The following is a 24,709-nucleotide window of genomic DNA, read 5'->3' on the forward strand; positions in this document are numbered from 1 at the left end:
TTGCCAGAAGTGTCATTGTCATCGATACATTCATTGTAAGTAACATGAGTAATAAGGTTGTAATATTTATTCTAAGAGTTTTACTGGATATTATAAGATGGAATTTTTTGGCTTGAGTTTTATCTCTTATCAGTTTCTCATGATTTTTTAGCTAAATAAAGAGAAACAGCTCTACTTTACTTATTCATTAGCCCAATTTATTTGAAAGTACAATTTTGGTTCAAGTTGGATTACTTTTACAATAAACCAGATATAAAAATATTCTTAGGTAATTTCTTAGAGGGGAGAACATGTAGCTCCCTCAACCAAGCCTGTTTTGATTAACTACCATGACCATTCTGTCTTCCGTGAAGTTCACATTCTTTTTAAATCACATTCTTCACGTTTGGTTGGCTTAAAAAATCCTATAATGTTCACATGACCTGCTCTTCATGTAGGAACAGCATAAGTACTTCGCTCCTATTGCTACAGAGTCATTAATAACTATCTTTTCTTTTCACTTATTTTGACTTGCTAAAGAAACTTTTCTTTACTTAAATTATTCATTTGTTTCATTGGGATTAGATCACGATTCTATTTCGTTACTTTTTTATTACAGTTAAAGAAGTTTTTTTCATAATGACTAATGTGGCAGCTTGCTTTTTCTAGTTCCTTTCACTTTTACTAAAGCTGGTCTTCACTGTGACCTATTTTTTCTATCCTATTAACAGAATTTTACTTATTTTATTTGTCTAGATTTAACTACCAATTTAGCTCAAGATAGATTGTTCTGATAATTCGGGATCATAATCACTATTTCATCATAAATTGAGAAACTATTCCATTTTTTACCTTATATAGATAGTTTCCAGCTTGCAAGAATGTCCTAGAGGCCATAACCTAGAATATAAAATCAATTACTAAAAAAAGCTTAACAGAATAGAAAGTTTGAATGGTGTCTGTGTTAGATTTAAATTAAGCAGCTCTATCAAGAGCCAAAAATGAGCTATGGCGACACATTTGTATTTGTTCATGCCTCCTTTTGAAACATAACTTTTTCAGGGTCACAGGGTTGTTTAACGAATGCACCATGACTATTCCATAGCTTGACAGACACACTTCTGCTGAGCCATTGAAATATGCATACATCGAAAAAATAACACTTTTTAACTCAAACCCATGTTCCTAGTTTTTCCCATGTGCAGCAGATGAAAAGAATCAATTTATTTGAACAGTATTGCATTTCTACTGTGTTTGCTATGGACAAAAATTATTGAACAAGAAAAAGCCACAACTGTGAGAACCTAGGGTTAAGACACACAAATCTATTTGTTGCATTTATTTGTGGATGTTGCCCTGTGTTCGCACAGCTGTGGCTTTATCTGATAGAAAAAAAAAACATCAGGCATAGCAAATACAAAAAAAAAACTGTGGACCAAAATGGTTCTTTATAAAAATCGAATTGGTTCTTTTTTTCCATTCAAGCACTGTGACTTCAAGCCTACTGTGACTTCAACATTTTGTATTTGGGACGTTATTCCAGATCTTTTGAACCTAGAGGTAATTGCGTCTTTGAATTTTATCATTCATTAAATCAATGATATCTTTATTAAGAATTAACTTGATTACCTTGAGCAAAGAATTCAATTTCACTGTTTAAAAGAGGTTGCACATTATCAGGCATAAACCTTCTACGAACTCAAATGCACACTAATTAACTTAGTGTGTAGTCTTTTTATCCAGATATGTATGCAAGGACTACTTCTGTATTTTAAATTATATATAATATTTTTTATATCTATTATATTTAACTGTGAAGATTTTTTCCAAAGAAAAACACTACAAACATTTACACATGCTAAAAAGAATTAGGAGTTAATAACTATAGGAGCAACAAGGCTATCAGTAAATCTTCTTCTTTTGCTTATGTCCACTAGCTTGTAGAGATTTTATTTTGATGAACAGGTTAATGCAAGATACCATCTGCAAAATGACACCATCTTTGTAAGATATATAGAACACACTGCAAGTTTTTGTATGTGATCATTTTTTCCACTTCCACTGCAGTAGTCTGGAATACATAAAATCCCCATTCCTTTAAGATCACATAAAAACAAAAATCATCAGAACAGATTTTTCACAGTTCCCATGAAAAATTGTAATCTTATGACAAAGCTGGCACTAAAAAGTCAGTTTTTGTACAATGCTGTGAAATACCCTCATTTTTGTGGAATTTTATTTTAAATAATTTTGTACTGCAGTTTTGTTTGACCAAAAGATAATTTTTGTTATAGTAATCAAAGCGAAATTCCCAATTCATGCTTCTTTGAAAAACAAGCATTATAAATACCAGAATTGATTAAAACACCCTGTTAATGCCTGGCTGTCTTCACATGGAAAATAACAATTCACGATACAAAATTCCCACTACACTACTTAAATATGGCCATAATTTTGGAAATTTCATTGTTTTTACTAGAGGTTTTTACATCAGAAAAAGTTGTATTTTTATAACTTCAATTAAACAAAATTTTAAATGAGTGGCTTCCAGTCATCTTGGAAAGTCTAGTGAATATAACTTCCATAGTGAGTGTAACTTCCAGGAATATTCTTTAAACCTAAATTACATCCTGGGATAATCTTCTATAGTGTCTATCTCTACCTCTTCCTTCCCAAAGGTCATTGACCGTTGACGAATTTGGATAAACTTGTTGTTAAAAAAGTGAAAATTTCAGAAATAGATCCACTATACACAAGATACCTTACGAAAGTATTTCAGCCTTATAATAATGCTAACGGCTTATTTATAAGGTTTTGAAGAATTTGAAAAATTGTACCATAAATTTGACCAAAAAAAGACAATACCAATCTGGCTTAAAATCCTACTTCAATCATAAGAATTGTGTTTTCCTAAACCTAGATTTTAAAAAAAAGTAGACCTAAACAAAATCAAGGAAATTTTTTTTCCTCAGTAATTTTTTCTCAAGACCTGTCTTCCATGCAATTTTCTAAGCATTTTAGATAGGGAGGGAGTAGAAACAGGAGCTTGGAAACATTTCCCCAGGTTTTGGCGACAGTCTGGGAGAGCAGCTCATTTGAAGGAAATACTAAATTTTATCTTGAATCTCAGTAGGAGCTGTGGGTAGAACAGACGTAAATAAAATTGAGCAAAAGGTCTAAACCTTGATTATATGCTGTACTTACAGAAATCCAAGCTCCACTTGTCAAAATGATTTTTTTTTACATAATGTAACACTGTCACACTTCAACTTGGCCAAAATTTCATGGGTTAATGGCTGAGCAACTATAAGAGATAATGATGACCAGACTAACCAACTTTTCAAGAACAAGAAGAACATTCATTATATCATTTCCCAGCTAGGTACAGAGAGGGTCAGAACCCAACTCTCCTGGATCTTCTGTTTGTTAAAGATGATGAAGCAATCCTAAGTCTTTGCCCATTGCCACCTTTTTGTGTGAGTGACCATATAGCTATTGCTTGCTGACTAAAGCTGTACCCACAAACAGAGAGTTTAAAAAGCATGTGAAATACAAATTACAATACAGTGAGACCAGACTGGTTAACCGAGATTGGTCTTTTGTTGAAATGAGTAATATAGAGGATACTTGGCATGAGATGAAAAGGAGCCTTCTGGATGCAACAACTATATACTAGAATTTCATGAAAACAAACACCCAGAACACTCCCTTTCATCACAAAAGAAGTCAGTTGGCAATTCAAAAGAAGAAGAATTTCTGAAAAACGTAAAATGATGTTTACTCTACTGTAAAATTGAATACAAGGATCCAGATAATTAATTGCCTTTTCAGCAGCTGATAGAGATTTGGGAATTGTTGCAGATGAAGAATTGAAATTCCATGATCATGTACAAAAAGCAGTAAATTAAGCCTAATTAAGCACAAAATACATAGTAGATCACACGAAGTTATGGTCAAGCTCTACAAGGGTCTTATGTAACCATTGCTGGGATTTTACAAAGACAGGTCTGTCTTTACAAAGACAGATGGGTGCTGTCTTTACAAAGACAGGTGACAAGAGTTGCTGATGCATGGAAAAACTTTGACTACCCATCGCAATTGAACAAGCTAAAGCTCTCAACACTCATGTGCAGACACCAGAGAGGTGATATCATAATGACTTATAAGCTTTTGAATGTACACTTCTCCTGTCAAAAGTCCCTTCAATCTAACAAATTCTTCAGGACAAGAGGACAAGTTATACTGGACAAAAGGACAAGATATCCTAGAAAGGAGCATATACCATTGTCCACAACCAATATTCCTCCAGTAGAGTGGTAGCCCATTGGCCTTCCTGAGACAACTGTCCCAGCCTTGCCTCCCCCCTCCTCCATTGACATATTTAATATTCATTGGTTCCCCATTATCACTGTCTAGTAACCCTACAAGATTATTCCTTATTTTGCTGGACCATGCAATTTAGGGTGGAAACAGAAGAGTATTGTCATTTGATTCCCCAACTGATGCTCTTTTCAAATGCAATATCTGCTACTCTGACGATGCATCCACCCCTAATGGTCCCAGATATAGCCCTAGGTGATATACAAAGCTAAAAAAAAAAAAAAAAAAACGACATACAAAAACAATGACTGGTATCATTTTAGTGTTTGACCACTTCTAAAGGAAACATGCTAACAAAAATTTTATAATTGGATTTTTTAACTTTATGATGTTATAAATATCATGGTGACTTTTCTGAAAATGTACCCCCCCCCCTTCATAGTGGTTCCATATAAAGCCCTAATAATATATTTCTCTATTTTTGTGAATCTTGTCTTGCATGATATTTCTTTAATAAAATAGGTTTCTGCATTTTTTTTTTACTTCATGAAATCTAGTTCTGGCTGAATAATCATAATAATAGAATTGTATATATATATATATATATATATATATATATATATATATATATATATATATATATATATATATATATATATATATATATATATATATATATATATATATATATATATATATATATATATATATATATATATATATATATATATATATATATATATATATATATATATATATATATATATATATATATATATATATATATATATATATATATATATATATATATATATATATATATATATATATATATATATATAGTGATTGTATCCATACTATGTGATTGTATGGATGAGTAGGGTTAAGGCCTCATTCAAGTGCTGGTCTATATTAATCACTAATTTAGGAAAACAGTCTTCCTTTTCTTCTTCTGTCTCTCTTTTTTTTGTGTGTGTGTTTGTGCTGTTGCATTGGTGATTTCTCTTTTCATGATATATATATATATATATATATATATATATATATATATATATATATATATATATATATATATATATATATATATATATATATATATATATATATACATATATATATATATATATATATATATATATATATATATATATATATATATATATATATAATATATATTATATATATATATATATATATATATATATATATATATGAATGAATGAACTGTATTACCCATGAAAGTATAAAAAAACACAAAGTACAGAGTATTATATAAAATAAAACGATAAACAGCAAAGAAAAAAATTCAAACTAACAAAAGACAACATGGACTAATTAACCAGTATCAATACGGAAAAAAGGCTGCAGAGGGTCATAAACATGAATAAAGTTGATAGGTTTTTTACATAAATCATCACTGGAAGACCAAATCCGAGGGCACATCTATTAAACCAAATCAAGCAACTATTTTTTTTTGTTTCAGTACCATCAAGGAAGCCAGAGGAGGAATTTGCAATATCTGAATCTGAAATAGTGTTTAAAATGCTTAAGAAATGTGAACAGTAATGGAAGAAAACATGATAATCAATTGAACTGTACCATGCTGCATATTATAAAGGCAGAATTACTTTTTTTTTAGTTTTCTTTTATATTTCCACAGTTTTAGTTTTCTTATATTTATACTGTAAGCAGGAGCAGTGCATTGTCAGAGTTACAAATATTACATTTGGAAAAAGCATCTATTGGGAAATGAGATGGTACTATTCTTTTGTTATTACACTGTTTCCATTAGAAGAGCTACTCTACAATACTGTTACCAACAATTTATGCTTGAATATATGAATCCTGGAAGTTTTATTCCCTTAACTTGACTATTTTACAAGATAACAAAAAGCCTCATATCTAGAATTCTACCAAAAACTCTCCCTAAATTACTAGTTTCTGAAGTATATTTTACACATTGGATTTTGACTCTTATGTAAAGAATATCCCTATAAATAATACAAATACAGTACTTTTTTTTGTCACAAGCCACAGTCATATTTATTATTTTCAGATGAAAGTCTCTATAATTATTTACAATTCTTATCAAAACAATTAAAAAAATTACTGAATAATTGGTTCAGATTTGATATCAGTTTGTTATAGTTTCAAGCAGACTCTGGTGGTTTTCTGTCATGATTTCATTAGTTTTCAGTTGTTTATAGCAATTTATCAAAGTAACAAGCAGATTTCAGGAATTGTCAATCCTTTTCAGGACTCTACTTTGGGGTATTTATGATGGTAGTCCATTTCAAACATCAGAGTCATAGGGTGCAGTATTTTCAGGTACAAAAAATGCATGGGCTTTGAAGCAGTAGGCCTATACAACTCTTACTTAATAAATTTGAGCAGACAGTACTACAATAAATTTGTAAACGATATTGGCCAGCCATAACAAAAGCAAATTTAAAGAAAAAAATATTACAAAGGGATTTTTTTTTAAGGCTAACAAAAATACTAGACAAAAAGCAAATATTTCTGGAGGACAGCTGCTTCTTTAGTGATTTTTTTTTAGCATTTTCTTCAAATTCCTTTGCTTTCTGTTTTCAACGCGTGTTTTTTTTTGTATTTTCTTCAAATTTCTATAGCAGCATTGAAGAAGTAAGGTGATTTCCCTCTTAGGACAGAAGTAGAATTTTATTTTAAAAATTTCTATCACAGCATGGTCGCCGAATTTGAATTTTACATCAAACAAGTGTTAATATATATATATATATATATATATATATATATATATATATATATATATATATATATATATATATATATATATATATATATATATATATATATATATATATATATATATATATATATATATATATATATATATATATATATATATATATATATATATATATATATATATATATATATATATATATATATATATATATATATATATATATATATATATATATATATATATATATATATATATATATATATATATATATATATATATATATATATATATATATATATATATATATATATATATATATATATATATATATATATATATATATATATATATATATATATATATATATATATATATATATATATATATATATATATATATATATATATATATATATATATATATATATATATATATATATATATATATATATATATATATATATATATATATATATAAATATCATTGAAAGAACTTGACCTACACAATCAAACATAAAAGTGTCAACACTTAGTTAAAAAGTCAAAAATATATAGACAACAATAAAATTAATGGGAAAACATAAAAAAAATATGATGAGAATTTTAACAAAATTTTTTAAGGGAAACCAAAAGGGTAGCTTGTTTTAAGATGTTTTGAACATGGACATCCCACTTCAAGTCAGCAGTGATTGTCTCCCCAAGTAGTTCAATGCTTGCGACTGAGAGTTTGGGAGAAATGGGGTTTGTGAGTGAAAGGGGTGATTTAAGAAAAAATAATGATCATAACTGACAATTTATTAGCATTAACGTCCATCTTCAACAAAGAAGCCTCCTGTGACATTGTCAAGTAATGTCCTAATTGATCTTTTAATATTTCATTGACAAACCTCAAGTGCAGACACTTTGTCCACATACTTCCACCACTCTGTGTCAGTCATGAGGTTATTAGCCATTATAAGGAATAAAATAAGACCCATCAGGGTTCCCTAGGGGACCCCAAAAAAAGACAGAAAAGGGATTGGAATAAACATCTTTATATTTAAGCACTTGAGAACAATTTGTTAAAAACAAGGCAACAATTTTAACTAAAAAGGAACTCACTTGAAATTCAGTCAAGTTTATTTACAAAAATATTGTGGTTAATTGGGTCAAACACTTTCTAGAGACCAATTGATAAAGATCCAACCAAGTATCAGGATCAACTTTGGTTCATCCACCAAAGGTTTAACTCTTAAAACATTTGCTTTGTTCACCCAGCATTTTGTTGGCCTTGGGAGAACCCACTCTCAGTCTTCAATTCTTCAAACTTGTTTTTTAGACACTACTATGCAATATCTGCTATGTGTAGGCCTACTATGTTAAACTGTTCAGTCAGGGCCATGTTTTTAGGTTCTAGCAACTAGTACAATATCTTGTAGCCTAGTGAGTTGCAAGAGCAAACACTTTGGACTCCTAGTAAAATCTCTTCCACAGTAGTATTAGTAAAATTACAATAAAAATACAGTGCTTGGCCATTTGTGAGGAAACATGCCAAAAAGATAAAAGCAGTGCCCTTAGATTCTGTACTTTGCCAAACATCAAGGTTACTTTTCTGACAATGTACCTCACCCCACTGAACAGAGATATAGCCCTATTTATATGTTTCATCATTAAATGGGCCTGGTATGACATTTCATAAATTCTTGGTTCAAATGGGTTTCTGCAGTCTTGACTTGATGAAATTTAGTCATGACTTGATGAAATTTAGTCTTGCCTGAGGAAATTACAGCAAATTTAGAGACAATTCTATTACTTATATAGAGACAATGTGGACAAACTACTTGATGCCTTTTTATACTATTTCCAAATATGATAATTGTTTCACTGCCAAATCCAATTTGAAGTCTAGTCATTATATACTGGTTAGCAAATAAAAGCAGTACTAATAGATTCCTTCTTTTATGCTATTTTTATATATTATAGTAACTTTTTGGCAATATACCCACCCTGATGTTCCTAGATTTAGCCCTAGGATATACATTAAACTAAAAAAACACATTGGTTGACAAAATTCTTACTTTATAATATGCAGGATGTTTCTATTAATCAGAAAATCATGTTTTCTTATATTGCTATACACTTTTAAATATCATTTCAAACAATATTTTATCCATATTCTACTGTAATTCAGGGCATATGGAGAAAAAATCTTAGCCAAACATTATATAGGGAAAAAAAAATGTCTAGCCAACTAAGTGGGTAATATGAATGACAGTTTATATATATGGAATCCTTAAATTAGCCAAACAGTTGGCTATCACATCTCACCAATATATACATTTCAGCCTTAACATAAAGAAAGAAAACAATCAAAAATGGAGTAATTAAAGGCCAAATGAAAATATTAAAGAAAACACAGAGAGTGAATATTTTGAGAGAACAACCACCTCCCTTCTTCAGTGCATGTGATTTAAGGCAATTTAAGGTAACACAGACTTCAGTCTGAATTAGCCATGGGTTGCAGTTGAGTTGCAGCATTGATGAGTTGGCAGAATTTAGTATTGCAAAAAAGAGCTGTAAAAAGGCATTAAAAAGCCAGGATTGCCAGCCATAAAGAGCAAGCTCACTTGCAAATAGTTGTATTTTTGAAGGGAAGGGGGAATCTGGTGGTATCCCCACTGATAAGCCACTTTCAGTACTTAAATCAATAAATTCAGCAAGTATTTATCTTCAAATCTATCAAGCTGAGATATGCATTAATATACACCTGGAAATTAATAGTCAACTAGTTAGCTTGGCTAATTTAGTAGTGTATAGCCTGGTCAATATATTTCCATTGTTAGCTGACTAGTTGGCTAATTCAGGCTGAAATTTATACAGAGATGAGACCTATCTTAAGGTAACTAATCTAATAGTCAACTGATTGGCTAATTTAAAAATTCCTATATATAGCCTATATATATATATATATATATATATATATATATATATATATATATATATATATATATATATATATATATTTATATATATATATATATATTTATATATATATATATATATATATATATATATATATATATATATATATATATATATATATATATATATATATATCATGAATAGAGAAATCACCAATGCAACAGCACAAACACATAAAAAAAAAGAGACAAAAGGAGAAAAGGAAGACTGTTTTCCTAAATTAGTGACTAATATAGACCAGCACTTGAATGATCAAATTAATTTCAATTCCCTAACCCAACAACTTTCCAAGATAGCAAGAAGTCAATCAACTAGAACTTTACCAGAAAAATTACCAAATATTTGGGGGAGTTGACGAGTTCTCTAGCTAGAAGAAAAACATACCATTTAATAGCTAGCACTCTCCAGATACAGTAACTGCTGCTCTTTCTACAAAAAATTATAGCTACTGGCATAAATAACCTTGCATAATATTAGCAATAAAATAAAATCTTTTCTTAAGACCAAAATTTCTTCTCTCACTTCTTGTCCAGTACTTCTAGAACGTAATGAAGAATTTTTTGACGTCAGTCGAAAATCCTGAAGAAATCCTGTCGAGGCTGTCGTAGCCACAGACAAGAAGTATGTATACGATAATACTTCTTAATTGTGGTCGTAATTGAGAACAAGATAACAGTTTTCCGGGCACTCGCAAGCCGTTCATATTTTGTTTCCTGGTAACCTATTCGTGTCTTCAGTATTGCTTAACCTGTTTCACCAAATCCAATAAGTTGTATATAATTGCTGGTTGATAAAGCTGACCCCACAGTATGAACTTGGTATGTAAATGTTGTCCCTGTGTTATTATTATTTTATATTTATATATATCATGAAAAGAGAAATCACCAATGCAACAGCACAAACACATAAAAAAAAAGAGACAGAAGGAGAAAAGGAAGACTGTTTTCCTAAATTAGTGACTAATATAGACCAGCACTTGAATGAGGCCTTAACCCTACTCATCCATACAATCACATAGGTCAAACAGCATAGCCATACACAATCAACCATAAAGAATAATCCATGGACAGGCAGTCATGTCGTCAATAAGTATAAGTCGTCATTTACCAAAAAATAGAAACAATAAAGACAAATAATTCAGAGGCAACAACCCAACACAAGGGCTCATCAGGAGAATCCACTTGTCTATAGGGTTTCGCCACATTAAATTTTTAATATATATTTTTATCTATTTTTTTCATGCTTCCTTTTTTCTTATTATAGTAAAATTTAAAGGATGTTATATACGTATATTTTCACATGGTTCATCCCACATCAGCCATTCAGTTTCAACGATTTCGTACGATTTTAGACATGCGTTTTGGCTATACCTATGTTCCATAAATAAGCATGCCACTACTAGACATCATTCTCAGAATTTATAAGTTTTGTGGATGACTATCGGACCTTCACTACCAGATTTCACAATCTGTATCGACATCGAGTCCAAGCTATGGACCCTGTCTGATTTCATTGTAGCCACTTCACTATTTCTCGGGTTCAGTGGATTTCGCGGTTTATATATATTTCAACCTCAACTGTCTTGGTAAAGGCCAACAAACTGGGTCTAATTTTAAAGCTATAAGGTATTTCCAAGAAGTATTTGTATTTTTTCTTCCTCTTTCTCCAAGCAAACTGAGCTCGAACTACTTTTCTATTTTGCTGCACACAAAGAGCAAAAGCTGCTTCACTATTGTGACACAAGTTGGGTTGAACTGTAAGATATTATGATAACTATGTTTTATTGAATACAACAACAGGTATCATGAAGACACAAACACGTAGGAGATTCAACGTCACTGTTTATTAAAAGTATGAAATTAGAAAGTCTGAAAAAATACAGTTGAACCTGTAAATTTTGAGTATTTTCTTCGAATCCAAGCTTTTATCCAAATTGGGTTAATAAATCACTCAGGGTGTTTCAAACAGATTTGAAACTTGTTTCTAATAAAAAAATCGACTTCAGCAGGTGATGTGCCGCCGTTTCCCCAAAAAATCAGCTCTTTGCCGCCGAGAAGAAAATCGGTAGGATGCTGGGGTCCGGCCACTACGCTTGGATTTATATAGAATTTATACCAAAATTTTTCTTAATGTACGTGAGATGAATTATGTATGACCCTGTGTGAGCGTAGCAAACTAAAGTAAGTGGCATATTTTCCCCATATTTTTCAAATAGGACGAAATAGTTCCCTTTGGCATAATTTCGGTTGTAAGACTAGCAAGTTTTTATCTCAAATTCGTGGCAATGTTGATTTGCTCTTCTCTTTGCTAAACAAGAAGCTGAATATTTAGAAATTGATAAGGTAGGCTATTGTGAGTTATTTGTGACGGTTGATTGTTTGCTATTGTTTGAGCTAGTCTTATGGTAGCCTATGCCAGGCTCTGCTGATTTGATGTCGTTTGGTTTTAGGTCGGCAATGTTTTCTTCACTGTGGTTAAGATACTAGATTAAAATTCTAAAATAGGGCTTCTTCAAGGGGTTCATTTGCTTCTTCAAGTAAAGGAACTTTACCTCATCCCCCCTAATGTACAAATATATTCTCTGATTTGTATATATCCGCTGAATTCTCTGTATTTCACTCTTCTCCAAATTAATATAAAAGTTTGCCAAAATAATGGTAAGTTCAGTAAATAGGCCTATAGGCTAGGCCTATTAACACCTCAGGGCAGCCTAGCCTATATATTGGCATATTAAGGGCAGAGAGAAACCTCATTTGCAGTGCAAATGAGTGTTATATTTAGACTCAGGATGAAATTTTGGTTCTAAAGGTAGGCTATGTCTATTATATTCTGTCTCATTAGTGAGTAAATCAGAAAATTGACTGGCTATGCTCTTCATAAATATCAGATTGGTATTGCTAATAATACACCCTGTTCCCTTATCTCCTAATGATCTGAATTAGGCTATACAGTCACAGGATATATTTACCCCTGAGGTAAAATTCTAGTTAATTGACTTCTTGCTATCTCAGAAAGGGTTTAGGTTAGGAAAATGAAACTTTCAGGGATGAATCTACAGACTAAAGTATGTCCTGGGAAGGTGTTTTGAAGCAACTACCTCTACTCCTCCCTCTAGAGGGCCCTGACCTTTGATGACCTTTAAAAATGTGTGTGTTATAAAAGTGAAACCTTGCAAAATAGATCTTCTGTTTAATTGAAGTACAACAAAATTGTTTTTAGCTTCATAACTTTGCTCAATTCCATTTTATAAGGTTTTAAAGATATGCAAATACATTTCCTAAATTTTGAAAAAAAAACATTGATATGGCTCAAAATTCTACTCAAATAACAGGAATTGCATTTTCAGAACTAAAGGCAGAGAAAAAGCAACTAGTAAATGAAAATTAAGGTAAAATGGTGTTTTGTCAAAATTTCAAAGGGTATAGACCTGTCATGTAGGCAAATTTCAGGGCAATCTAGAGGGAGAAGGAGTGGAGGTAGGTACTATAAAATACCTTCCCAGGACATACTTTAACCTGTAGACCTATCCCTGAAAGTTTCATTTTCCTAACCTAAACCCCTTCCAAGATAGCAAGAAGTCAATTAACTAGAATTTTACCAAATATAAAAGAAAAGAATAACAATCTCTCTCCAGTGTTGGAAGAATTTGACTGAGGAGTGATTGTTGATGAGCATCTGAAATTAGCACTCATGCAAAGAAGGCAGCAGCATCAGCTAGCTCATTACTAGGGCTCACAAAAAGAACAATTTCCTCCCATTCTCCTAAAATTCTGAGCCTTTTGTACAAAGGACTTGTTTGGCCCTGGCTGGAGACAAGTATGGTCCTTACATCCCCCTTTTTCAAAAAAGATGTTAAAATTCTTAAAGATATCCAGAGAAGAGCCACTAAGATGATGAGTGAACTGCATGAACTCTCTTACCCTACAAGGCTATACAAGCTGAAACTCCCAGCTCTGGTTTATAGAAGAAGACAGGGTAATGCCATTATGGTTCATAAACTTATTAATTCAAAGGCATTTCCTGATCTACTTCCTCTGGCGCCTCAGGACTCTTGTACAAGGGGACATAACTTACCGTTATCCAGGCATTTCTGTTCAAAGCACCAATGCTCCCATTTTCTGACCAAATGTGTTGCCAACCTCTGGAACAAATTGCTGTCCAAACCACAAACAGCTTTAAGAACCATCTCAACAATGAAAAGTCAACAAAAGAATGGAAGTATAAATGGGAAGCACTTGAATCAGCAACATCAAACCACTAGTCAAGTGTACATATTTAACTATGTCCCATGTATTATCAACTTACAGAGTTTCTACAAGGAAGAATCCTTTGATTGCTCCAAGCTGCAAATTAAGGTAATTTGAAGGTAATGAAATTCAACCTGAACAATATGCAACATTGTAAATTTCTTCACAATTCTATTATTGCCATAGGACAAGGCAAACACACTATGTTATGTCTATCCTTGTGTTCTTTCCCAACACAACAATCTTTTAGGCTACTTGAAAATATAATCTAAAACCCTTAAATGACTCCTATTTCTTTAGTTTCACTTAATTCATTAATTACCTTGGGTCTAAGTCATACTTTAGAGCAAACAAAAGATCCTCAACACAAGAAACAGGTTAACGTAAAGTCAGGATCTTACCTGGTTCAGTTTCTAATGAAAATGTTTAATTGCTTTGTCATAGTTATTTGTTCCTTTGGCAGATATGTAGCCTACAAGATTTTATTACTTACATAAAGATAAAATGAACCCAGGTCCTACTTGATTACTTTGTTTCAAGCTGTTTCCAAATACATTAACGCACTAGTAAATATACCCTTCCTTATGGTCTTATATATAACTTTAATAATATGTTTCTCTATTAAATCAATCTAGTCATACATTAAACCAGTTACCTTCTCAGTCTGTAATTTATTGCCATGCAGGGCTGATTACATAATTTACCAAATATTATTTGAAAAGATTTTGAAAATATACTGTATAAGAATGAGAGGAGATATGATAATATAATTGAGAAAACATCTTGTGTAGTTTAAAGTAAAATTTTATTTTTTTAGCATTTTTCTTTAGGCCTACTTTTTATACATTACTTGGGCTATTTAAGACTGTCAAGGGGAGGGGGGCTGTAAGTGAATCAATAAGCAAGAAAAGAAACTGTGTGGTTTATTCATCTTGTCCCTGTTAGCTATGGGATCTTGTGCATATTTACTGAAATCTAGAGTATCCTAGGAAAATTCTCCCCATATATAAAATTGAACAGCCAAAGGAAAATTATGACAAATAAAAAGAAAGAAGAAAAGAAGGGGTTCTGGAATATTCTTCCTGCATTCCAAAATATACATGGAATATAAGTGTAAATCCAACAGTTTATGGTAACAAACAATAATTACAGAGTAACTTTGGGCAATAGTAATAAAACTAAAAAAAGGAATTCCAATGACTTATAATGATTGTTGTAAATGGTAAAATTGAGTATTATACCATAATTTTATAGGCCTCTGTAAAATTAATATTCTACATAATTTATGTATTTTACTGGTATTTTAAATATTTTACTTATATATTTTATGGTGCATTGTAGTTTTCATTATGCAAATCTACCAAAAGGCAAGGAGAAACAGGGTTGGATATGATTTTGCTGTATAATAAACATGAATAGATTATAAACCTTTTTGTATTTTCATTTAAAGTAATTGAAAACAAAAAAAAATATGGTAGTCATATTATCTACATCAGAACAAGACAATCCTAAGTCCCATTTTTGGACATATGATAGTTACAGATCTGAAAAGCCCTGCTGAAGGAAGGCACAGTCCATCCTATGTCTGTATTATATCAAATATTTCACCATATATTATTTCAATTCAATGTTCAAAGTATTACAAAATGAAAAATTACTATTTAAAGTATCAAAAGTGAAAAATAAAAAAAAAACTAATCAGAATCATCTGACTCCACAAGAACCTTCTTTTAAACAATCAAACAGAAGGTCTCTGAAAAACTGGTGGTAAGCTTCAGGAATCAGTTTTTTTTTTTTTTTTTTTTTTTTTTTTTTTTTTTTTTTTTTTTTTTTTTTTTTTTTTTTTTTTTTTTTACAAAGATCTTGAATATCATTGTACACTCTTTTGCAAATGTGAACTGAACCAGAATACAGTTTTTGCAATTTGCACAACCCAGCTGACTTCTTTGCTGAAGCTTTCCCTCTTCTTGGCCTCTTGATTGTTTCAATCATCTTGATGTCTTCAGCTGCCCAGCTGGTTTGAACACTAATCATGTCAGGCAACGTGTAATCAACTTTCAACTCTTGTTCACTGATATCAATGGGGTTAAAGTTCATTTTAACCCCATTGATATCAATGTTAAAATTATCACTGGTCTCTCTACATAGCTTATCAAGATCATAGAAATATGACATTCCCATTTCCTTTACTTTGTAAGGACTCTTCAAACATGCACTTTTTGTAATCTGAAACCACTGAGAAGGCACATACACTGATTGTTTCTTAGCAAATCTCTTAATGATGGCATGGACTGAATTGATTTGATTTTGCATGTGCCTGGTTTCAAGATACATGTGAGTAATTAATATATTAAATTTACTGGCACAGTGTAAATAAAGGGAAACAAGGTTCTTGTTCTTGTTTTGTCCTCTGCAATTGTCATTTATGAAAACTAATTCTTTTGCTCCTTTCTCTACCATGCTCACAATAAAGCTGTAAACACAACTCCCAATTTCTGACAAGCCTCTTTTAGCAGTGCTTGCATGCCACATGTAGCAGTTTCCTTTGCAAGTATTGCAGTTATAGATACTGAGATTATAACAGTCAAATTTCAACTTATAGTAATAAGAAGAAACTTCTCCACATGGACACTGTAGGACCTTTGGCAAGTCAAAGCACACTATGATAAACCTTTCAGGGCCCATCTTTCCTCTCTCTTGTTCCTCTGCCATAAACTTTCTACTTTCTTCCTTATTTCTGATGTGCTCACTGTGCTGTATAGTCAACTGTTCTTTCATCTGAGGGCTAGCATTTTCCATTGCAACACACTTGTCACATTGGTCTTTTTTGGAACAGAAAAAGCTGAGATTGAAATCATGCTGAAAATTTTCTCTGTATTTGTCATATCTTGCAGCTTTTCTATTGTTTTCCAGGTACCACTCTCAATAGAGTCCGTAAAGCTGAGTATGACTCTTGATCCCATCTTCCAATACTGAGATTTAGATCTAGATCTGCAGTAATGGCTTGGGGCTTTTTTCTAAAGTTTTATATGCTCCCTGCATGATTTAAGTTCTCTCATATTGGTGAATCTGCGGGATTCCTCTTTTTGACCTCTTTCATCCCTTTTTGCAGCTCCTGTACCAGGCACTTTTTTCTTCAATGCAGTTTTCACCATTTGTTCAGAAATTCCTAGCATATCTACAAAAAAACAGTCAACAGACTTTCTCAGGTTCCTCATTAATGTACAAGGAATATGCTACTGAAAACACCCTCCTCTCTGCTTTCTCAGTGTCACTGTTCTGTCCCTCTGCTCCTTCTTCAGATTATCATTATCACTCTTACATATCCTAGAACATTTTTTTTTTGGCTTGACTAACTTGTTGAAGTATGTAGTCTCTTTGTCTATTAATATCACCCAATTCCCAGTAAGACCTGAAAATGGTTATTTGAGTCTCTTCCAGAATTCTTTCATAACACTTCATCCTGCACTTACAAGGCCCTTTCATAGTCCTTTCTGGCACAGTCTTTCCTTTGCTACTAATGTGTTTCATGCCAGCATTCAACATCTTCTTTGCTATGTATCTTTTCCAGCTGGAAGGTCGTCTCTTCCTCTTCTTTCCCTGGGCATTAGGACTTTCTTATATTACACTAAGTTCACCAGCAGAAGCACTGTTATTTTCCTCTATTCCACTTAGTTTGGCATTTCCATTCTCTTCTATTCCACTAAGTTCAAAAGCAGATGCAGCACCAGTAATGCCTAGCTCACAAAAGTTCTTGGATTCATCCTGAATGGTAGTTTTGCTTGCACCTAAGGCAGAATTGTTATGCACAGAGAGATCTGCACTAGAGCCTTGCTCATTAGTTTGAAAGAACACATCAAGATTCAGAATAGGAGTGTTTGACAATGCACTGCCCCATTTCCAGATCAAGACTAGTCTTTACTGTCAAATGCGAATCTGCACAGGTTTCATTTGTTTCAAACAAGCTGCCAGCTCCTGTGGTCATGGCCCATAGCATTCCTCCCAACTCTCCTGAGTAAATTACTGAGGTTTCTGGGTGACTCAAATAATTTGTGTTAGAGTTGCAGTCAGATTTGTTGCCAGTAGTTGTTGTCACAGCTGAACCTGGAAAAAAGAAATTGTTACAGCAATGTCATACATAAATACTGTTTTTTAGGGCAGTCAAATCTTATGTTGAAGCCCTGATAACTGCAGCAACAGTGAGTTAAATAAAATAAGCTTTTTATGTTGTTTAAGCTGTTGCCAGATTTAAAGGTTGCCTTGTTAGATGTTTAGAGAAAATCTGATGTCACTGAATCACAGGTGTTGACAATACAACCAGCCAGCTGATAAAATCTATTTGTTTTCCCTGTAAACATTTTTGTATAGTGCCTCTGCTCGGTACCAAAGTAATTACTTGTATTTCTTAGTTGTATTCTATTATCTATGCGTACTTCCATCATAGGGTAACTATTCTGTAGTTGCCACTAATTTCATATTATATAATTATATAAATTATATAATTTTCAAATTATTTTCTTTTACATTTATTTTACCCTGCTAGGATAACCCAACCCCCCAAAAACACAATAGGATATGCTACACTATACATTTTGTATATATTTTGGAATATAAGTAGTATATTCCCATATTTCTTCTTTTCTTTATTACCTTACCTTAATTACCTTAATCCGCATTTCAGAGCAATAAGGTCCAATGGGTCTGTGTTGCTCCAAGAGTGATGATGGCTGACACCTGTTATTGATCTGGGTCATGCCAGCAGTTTTTCCAGTTCCTGAATAACCCCTCATTATCCAGTGACTTCTTGAAAATTACAGGTGAAGTTGTTGAGACTGTAGACTCAGATAGGGAATTCCAGTCATTGACAACTCTTTTTTGGGGAAAAAGTTTTGACGTATTTTTGTGTTCATGTGGCATTTAGAAAATTTCTTTGAATGGCCTCTTGTATGGGATTTATTCAGGTTGAGGAGACTAGTTGTGTTGTTGGAGAGTTTGTGGGTAAGCAGCATGTCACCTCGTCTGTGGTGGTACACCAGTGTCGGTAGTTCGAGTTTTTTTTTTTTTTAGTCTTTCATTATAGGGGAGGTCTTTCAGCCCATCTATAACCTTGACGGCATGTCTCTGCATGTCCTCAAGAAGTTTCATGTCGCCTTTGTAATGGGGAGTGGCTATGTAGCTTCCAAAGTCAAGGTTGAGTCTTACAATGGCCTTATAAAGTCTAAGAAAGACTTTGGGGGAGTAAAACATGAGCTGATTATCAGCAAGAACACCCAAGTCCCTTTCTTCATTGTGGAATTGAAGCTCAATCTTTTTTCACTTGTCAGGATCCCACATTGAGTACACTCTTTTCATTCTTTGGTCCAAAGTGCAAGATGCAGCATTTGCTGATGTTGAATGACAGTAGCCAATCTTCAGCCCACTCGTTGATATGGTCGAGATTGGCTTGAAGGCTTGTGCTGTGTGCTGGGCGAAAGAGCTTGGAGTCATCAGCAAATAGTGTGATGTTTTTTCTGAACCTGGTGACTTAAGTCATTGATGTAAATCAAGAAGAGGGTTAGGTCATGGACTGTGTCTTGTGGGACACCCCTGATGATATCACAAGGTTATTATTTTATTTGTCATAATGTCTCTTTGGCTTTTCAATTTTGCATGGGAAGGGGGGGGGGGTAATTTTCTGCAGGGAAAATTTTCAGGGGGGAGTATGCCTAGAACCATGTTTATAAACCTTTTTCTATTTAATTTTATTCGTTTGTTGTTTCTTTTTTCACTACTTTTTCAATTGAATTTGTCTTTTATTTACTTTGTTTTCTGTCATTTTTGTAGCAAGAAAGTAATCTGTAATTTCTGCTCACTTTAATTGTTTTCTAATATGTTTCATCCATTTGCAAAGTTTACCACTCAGAAAATACTCCCTTTATTATCAAGAAAGGAATTAAATGACAGTCTCTAAGGGGCTACAAGGAAGGGAACGAAATATCCCTATGTGAGTGGTTATAGCATGCTAGACTTCAAACCCTTTGTCTGTAAGTCCTTACCCATGGGTTTGAGTCTTGGTGTTGCTGGTTATTTGGTTTGAGCAGCCAGATCAGTCAGAGTTGATTCATCTTTAAATGCGTGCCTAGAGAAATCTGGGGAAGGTAAACAGGAAAGGTGTGCAAAAGCACAGGATGGCTGCTCCCTCCTATTGGACTTCCTTTTTGGGCATGAGACTAAAAAAAAAGAAAAAAACAGTGAAGAAATATGTATAAAGACTAAATGAAGGAACATCAAGGGGGATGAGAGAGGAATGTTTGTAAGAAAATGAAAAGATAATATTCAAAAAGAGCATAAAATATGAAATCCAATGGTACTATGTTTATTATACTAGGATGTTTCCTTCTGAGTAGGCCCTAGTCTTGTATGTTACCCATTGTTGATTAGCATTTCCGCTTGAAGAAATACCTCAATAAAATGCGTTAGCATAGCTGACTATTAGATTCCTTAGACTTCTTATATTCCTTCCAGATACCATATTATTTTTTCTGGACTGTCTATGAGTCCAGCACAGATAGTCCCCAAAGCCACACCGAAAACCGGCGCCATGCTGCCAAAAATCTTAAAGCACACCAATGCCAAAAAGGCTTCAGCGTGAGGACGCCGCCACCAATACGGTCAATGACATCACGCCATTGGAATTTTAAGCACCAAATTATTTTCTGAGATTATTCAGATGCAAATATAATACAAAATCTACTGTCAAACAGCACATACAGAAATTTTGGATCCTCCCAAAATGTTTTTGAATCTACTTGTCAACTATGGACTTTAGATTATCATTCATTTGTTTCCATCCTCTTTGCTGCAATGTAGCATTTTCCAATTGGAAAGAGTTTCGACTAGCCATGATATTCCTTGAATACATTATTTATAAATGTTTTAGCATATACAAAAATGCAGCTATCCTACAAAGGTCTGAAAGCAAGTTGGAAAATTTTAAAAGTAACACCCCCTGCTCCCTCTGCAAATGTTTTTTTGTACATATGTACATGGAAGCATGTACAAAGTGGAAGAACTAAACTTTTATTGTTATATACAAGTTCTTTGCCTTCCTAACAGCCTTCTAAAAAAAAAAAAAAAAAAAAAAAAAAAAAAAAAAAAAAAAAAAAAAAAAAAAAAAAAAAAAAATCAAATTTAAAATAGCAACGAATTGCCTTAAAACCTTTTGTGATTTAGATGAGGTTCTTGATACTGATGCTCAGTTGCCTATTGTGCTGGCTGCTGATGATCTCCCTCTATGTTATGAAGATATGAACAATGCAGGTCCCTAGAATGGGGTTTGTCCACAAGATAGATTGCAACATATAGTATGATGCAAAGTGTTATTTAATACAAAGGCCCTCTGACAAGTGTTTTGTATAAAATTGGGAAATCTGATCATGTTCTAGATAATGAGGAATACAAACTGATGCGTAACCTTTGCTCTCTGCTACCAAATTTTTCTATTAAAGTCAAGGCTATTGTGGTAGAATTCCTTTCCACCCTAAATGTTGCTCTGCTTTGTCGGGGCCTCCTAAAAGGTCACCTTGAGGAGCAACCTAATTACAGTAGTTGTATTTTGATTCTGAAAGTAAATGTGGAAAACAAGTTTGACTTTTGCTTCCCAAGGGTTGATCTCATGGTTACAGCTGCGCTTTTGGACTTCGAAATATTCAAGATAAATGAAATCGATGAGCGTCTAAACCTTCTTGTTGGTTCACTGATAAGAAGGGAATTCTTGTTCAAAATAGTTAAGCCTCTAGTGTGCGGAGGTGAAATAGGGTACTATATCACATTTCCCGTGAACCAAATTTGTCCACTCAACACTTCAGATCACTCTGCTCCAACTTGTGGTGAGTACTTTAGTGCAGTAGAAATTCTTTTGTACAAAGAAGCAGAGGGCCCACGAAAGGCCTGAGGAGGAAGCTGTAATCTCTAGTGCTGTCAGTGGATCAGGTACCCAATGAGTTGTGTGAATATGACTTAAGTTCTTTTACCTTTCAAAATATTTTACCGTTCTTGCTGGTTCTATCTGATTGCGGAAATCCGTTGGGTTAGTTTAAACTATATAATTTTCAAGGTCATTTTTGTATTATTTTCTGTATTCTGTATTTATTATTTATATTATCTTAAAATTTAATATGTTGTTGTTTGTATTATTTGTGCTCAAGTTGCTGGGCAAGTTCTGTTGTTGCGTTTTTAAATACACAAATAGTTTATTGGATATTCCCATTAGTTCTAGAAGTCCTGTGCTGAAGAATGGATGAAGAGGTCTCAAATACCAGAAGATCCGTAAGAAGCTCAACTAGGGCACAGACATTTGCTACTATTGGTGAGTGTTAGCATCATGTATATGTTTGTTTTACTACACCATCCTTGAATCAACAAAATAAATACAAATAGTGCCAGGGGCTCCCACAGATATTAGAAAAAAATAGGGTGCAGCCCCTGTTTTGTTGAGTTCTATGGATGGGGGGGGGGGTGTGAATCTTCGCTTCTTGAATCTTTGAAACTATTAATACACGATAAAAAAGGGCTAGGGGGGATCAGTCCCATTTAATTGAATGCTTTACATGATAGAAAAATGCACTTGTGGTAAAAACCGTGGTTATCAGACTTAATCTGAATCCAGAGTTCTTTCATTCAATAATATGCTCACAACATCGAAACTAGCTTCAACATAGTCTCCCTCGTCAGGCTTCATGACCAGACTTGGACAGGAAAAAAATATATAAACATTCTTTTTTGGACATACCAAACACATGGCAGCACTGTACAGACTCTGGGAGTGTTTTCCAGATCATGAAAATGATTTGATCATGATCATGATTTGAGAAAGTATAGCTTTTTCAAAAATTTTAGTAAATACTAATAGAGGAGGATACAGGATAGTAATTTGTAGGATTATTCTGTGATACAGCTTTAAAAAGAATAATGACACAAGCAAGCTTTAAAGCTATTATAATATTTAAATGTTCTGGCTGTTATTTTTGGACGACCCCCCCCCCTCTTTTTTTATCAAGATTAATATATTCTTTTGCGATTTTTATATTGCTTAAAATCACTGCCAATAATTAATTTCTGCTGTAATATACAAATACAATTTTTATTGAAACAATTTGGACCATTAAAAAAGGTTCTTCATCTTCATATGAACAAGACTAATAAGTATGTATCATACAGAAACGTGGACACCATAGTGTGAGATCAATTTACACAAAACAATGAGCATAAATTAATTTGTGAACAGTTTAGTAAATGTTTTTTTTTGCAACTATCTTTGAATTTTGAAGATGTCAGATACAATCTTTCGGCTGAAGAACAATAATAAGAATAACTCAGTAAAATCATTATCTGTTGCTAAATAATAAAGCTTCAATTTCATGTACTCTGTGTAAGAATTTTGCTTATGATCTTTGAGTTACAGATGCTAGAATTTTTCTGCTCAATCATTCCTAATGTCATACATATTTTTAACTTAACCATGAACAGATTCTAGCCCCGTAGGTGCTTAAAGTGCCAAAAAGTTTAGGCAGATTTTAGCCAAAATACGTTAGGCCTATTCTACCCCTCACCCAAGATCCCTCTCCTAAATAAAACTACCTAAATTTCAACTGATTCTCCCATTTCAGTGATGTTTGAGCACATTAACCCTTTTCAGAAAAATCTTGGATGAACCATTTGGTTTTGAAACGAGGACATCTTCTCTAGACACTTATAATCTTATTTCAAAGTTTATTATAATCGTTTTAAATGATTAGGAAAAGTAAATAAAGTAACTCCTTATTTATTTGTGGTTAATTTTTTTATGCCTAAGTATCATTTTTTAAGCAGCATTCGATCTTGGAGCTCTTACTGACGGGGATTCCCCGCCACCACCCAACCATGCTCCACCAAGAAGACGTGCAGGGGCGCCACAAAGAAGTCCTTCCCCGCCTATGCTTGAAGAGCAACCTATAAAGAAGAAAGGCCGTCCTGCGAAGCGTCAACCACAGAAACAACAAGATGCCCTGCCTGATATACCCCCTGAAGAAGAAGGCAGTCTGTATCATATGGTGCTTCAAGGAAAAGCATCGCTTCCTGTAAGCTCAGTTTCTCTTTTTTCTCTTATGTACAGCCTAATGATATCCCTTACTGCTAGAGCACTGTATTGATATATAGTAAGGTATATTGGTATTCCATGTCTTTACCTGAGAGGTAATTGTAACTGTCATAACTGACTTGTCAATTACAAAAAGTGATTTTTAAGCTTCAGTTACCAGGAGCCATGGTTCGCACCATATTTGATGGTAAATTACGTGTTACATATTATAATTGTATTAATGCTTAATTTGTAGAGATTTTAACCTAACTAAAACATTCAAAACAACTATTTTGCAGCTTTAGAACCTTATGAAGATTCTAATATTGTTCCAGGGAAATCTTCTTGATTAAAGCTCTCTTAAGACGTACTTTGTCTC

At 32.9% G+C, this 24,709-nt stretch overlaps 2 protein-coding genes across 7 annotated transcripts in view; one reads left to right on the forward strand and one right to left on the reverse strand.

Annotated features, from left to right (window-relative positions):
* Positions 1 to 10,607, reverse strand: part of LOC136036265 (mitochondrial inner membrane protein OXA1L-like) — a 34,905-nt gene extending 24,298 nt beyond the window's left edge. The window contains exons 1-2 of the mRNA XM_065718399.1: positions 10,510 to 10,607; positions 832 to 879 (exon numbers count right to left, since the gene is read on the reverse strand). Of these exons, the coding sequence (XP_065574471.1) occupies positions 832 to 876 (45 nt within the window). The 5' untranslated portion in view covers positions 877 to 879; positions 10,510 to 10,607. The remainder of the gene's footprint in view (positions 1 to 831; positions 880 to 10,509) is intronic.
* Positions 10,608 to 12,221: 1,614 nt separating this feature from the next.
* Positions 12,222 to 24,709, forward strand: part of LOC136036266 (cohesin subunit SA-1-like) — a 79,798-nt gene continuing 67,310 nt past the window's right edge. The window contains exons 1-3 of one of the 6 annotated variants that reach the window (XM_065718400.1): positions 12,222 to 12,329; positions 22,486 to 22,581; positions 24,081 to 24,331. In XM_065718400.1, coding sequence (XP_065574472.1) covers positions 22,509 to 22,581; positions 24,081 to 24,331 — 324 coding nt within the window. In that variant the 5' untranslated portion in view covers positions 12,222 to 12,329; positions 22,486 to 22,508. The other 5 variants (XM_065718403.1, XM_065718404.1, XM_065718402.1 and 2 more) reach the window with 5 other exon arrangements.

Source organism: Artemia franciscana, chromosome 15 (genome assembly GCF_032884065.1).
Source record: "Artemia franciscana chromosome 15, ASM3288406v1, whole genome shotgun sequence".
Lineage (NCBI taxonomy): Eukaryota > Metazoa > Arthropoda > Branchiopoda > Anostraca > Artemiidae > Artemia > Artemia franciscana.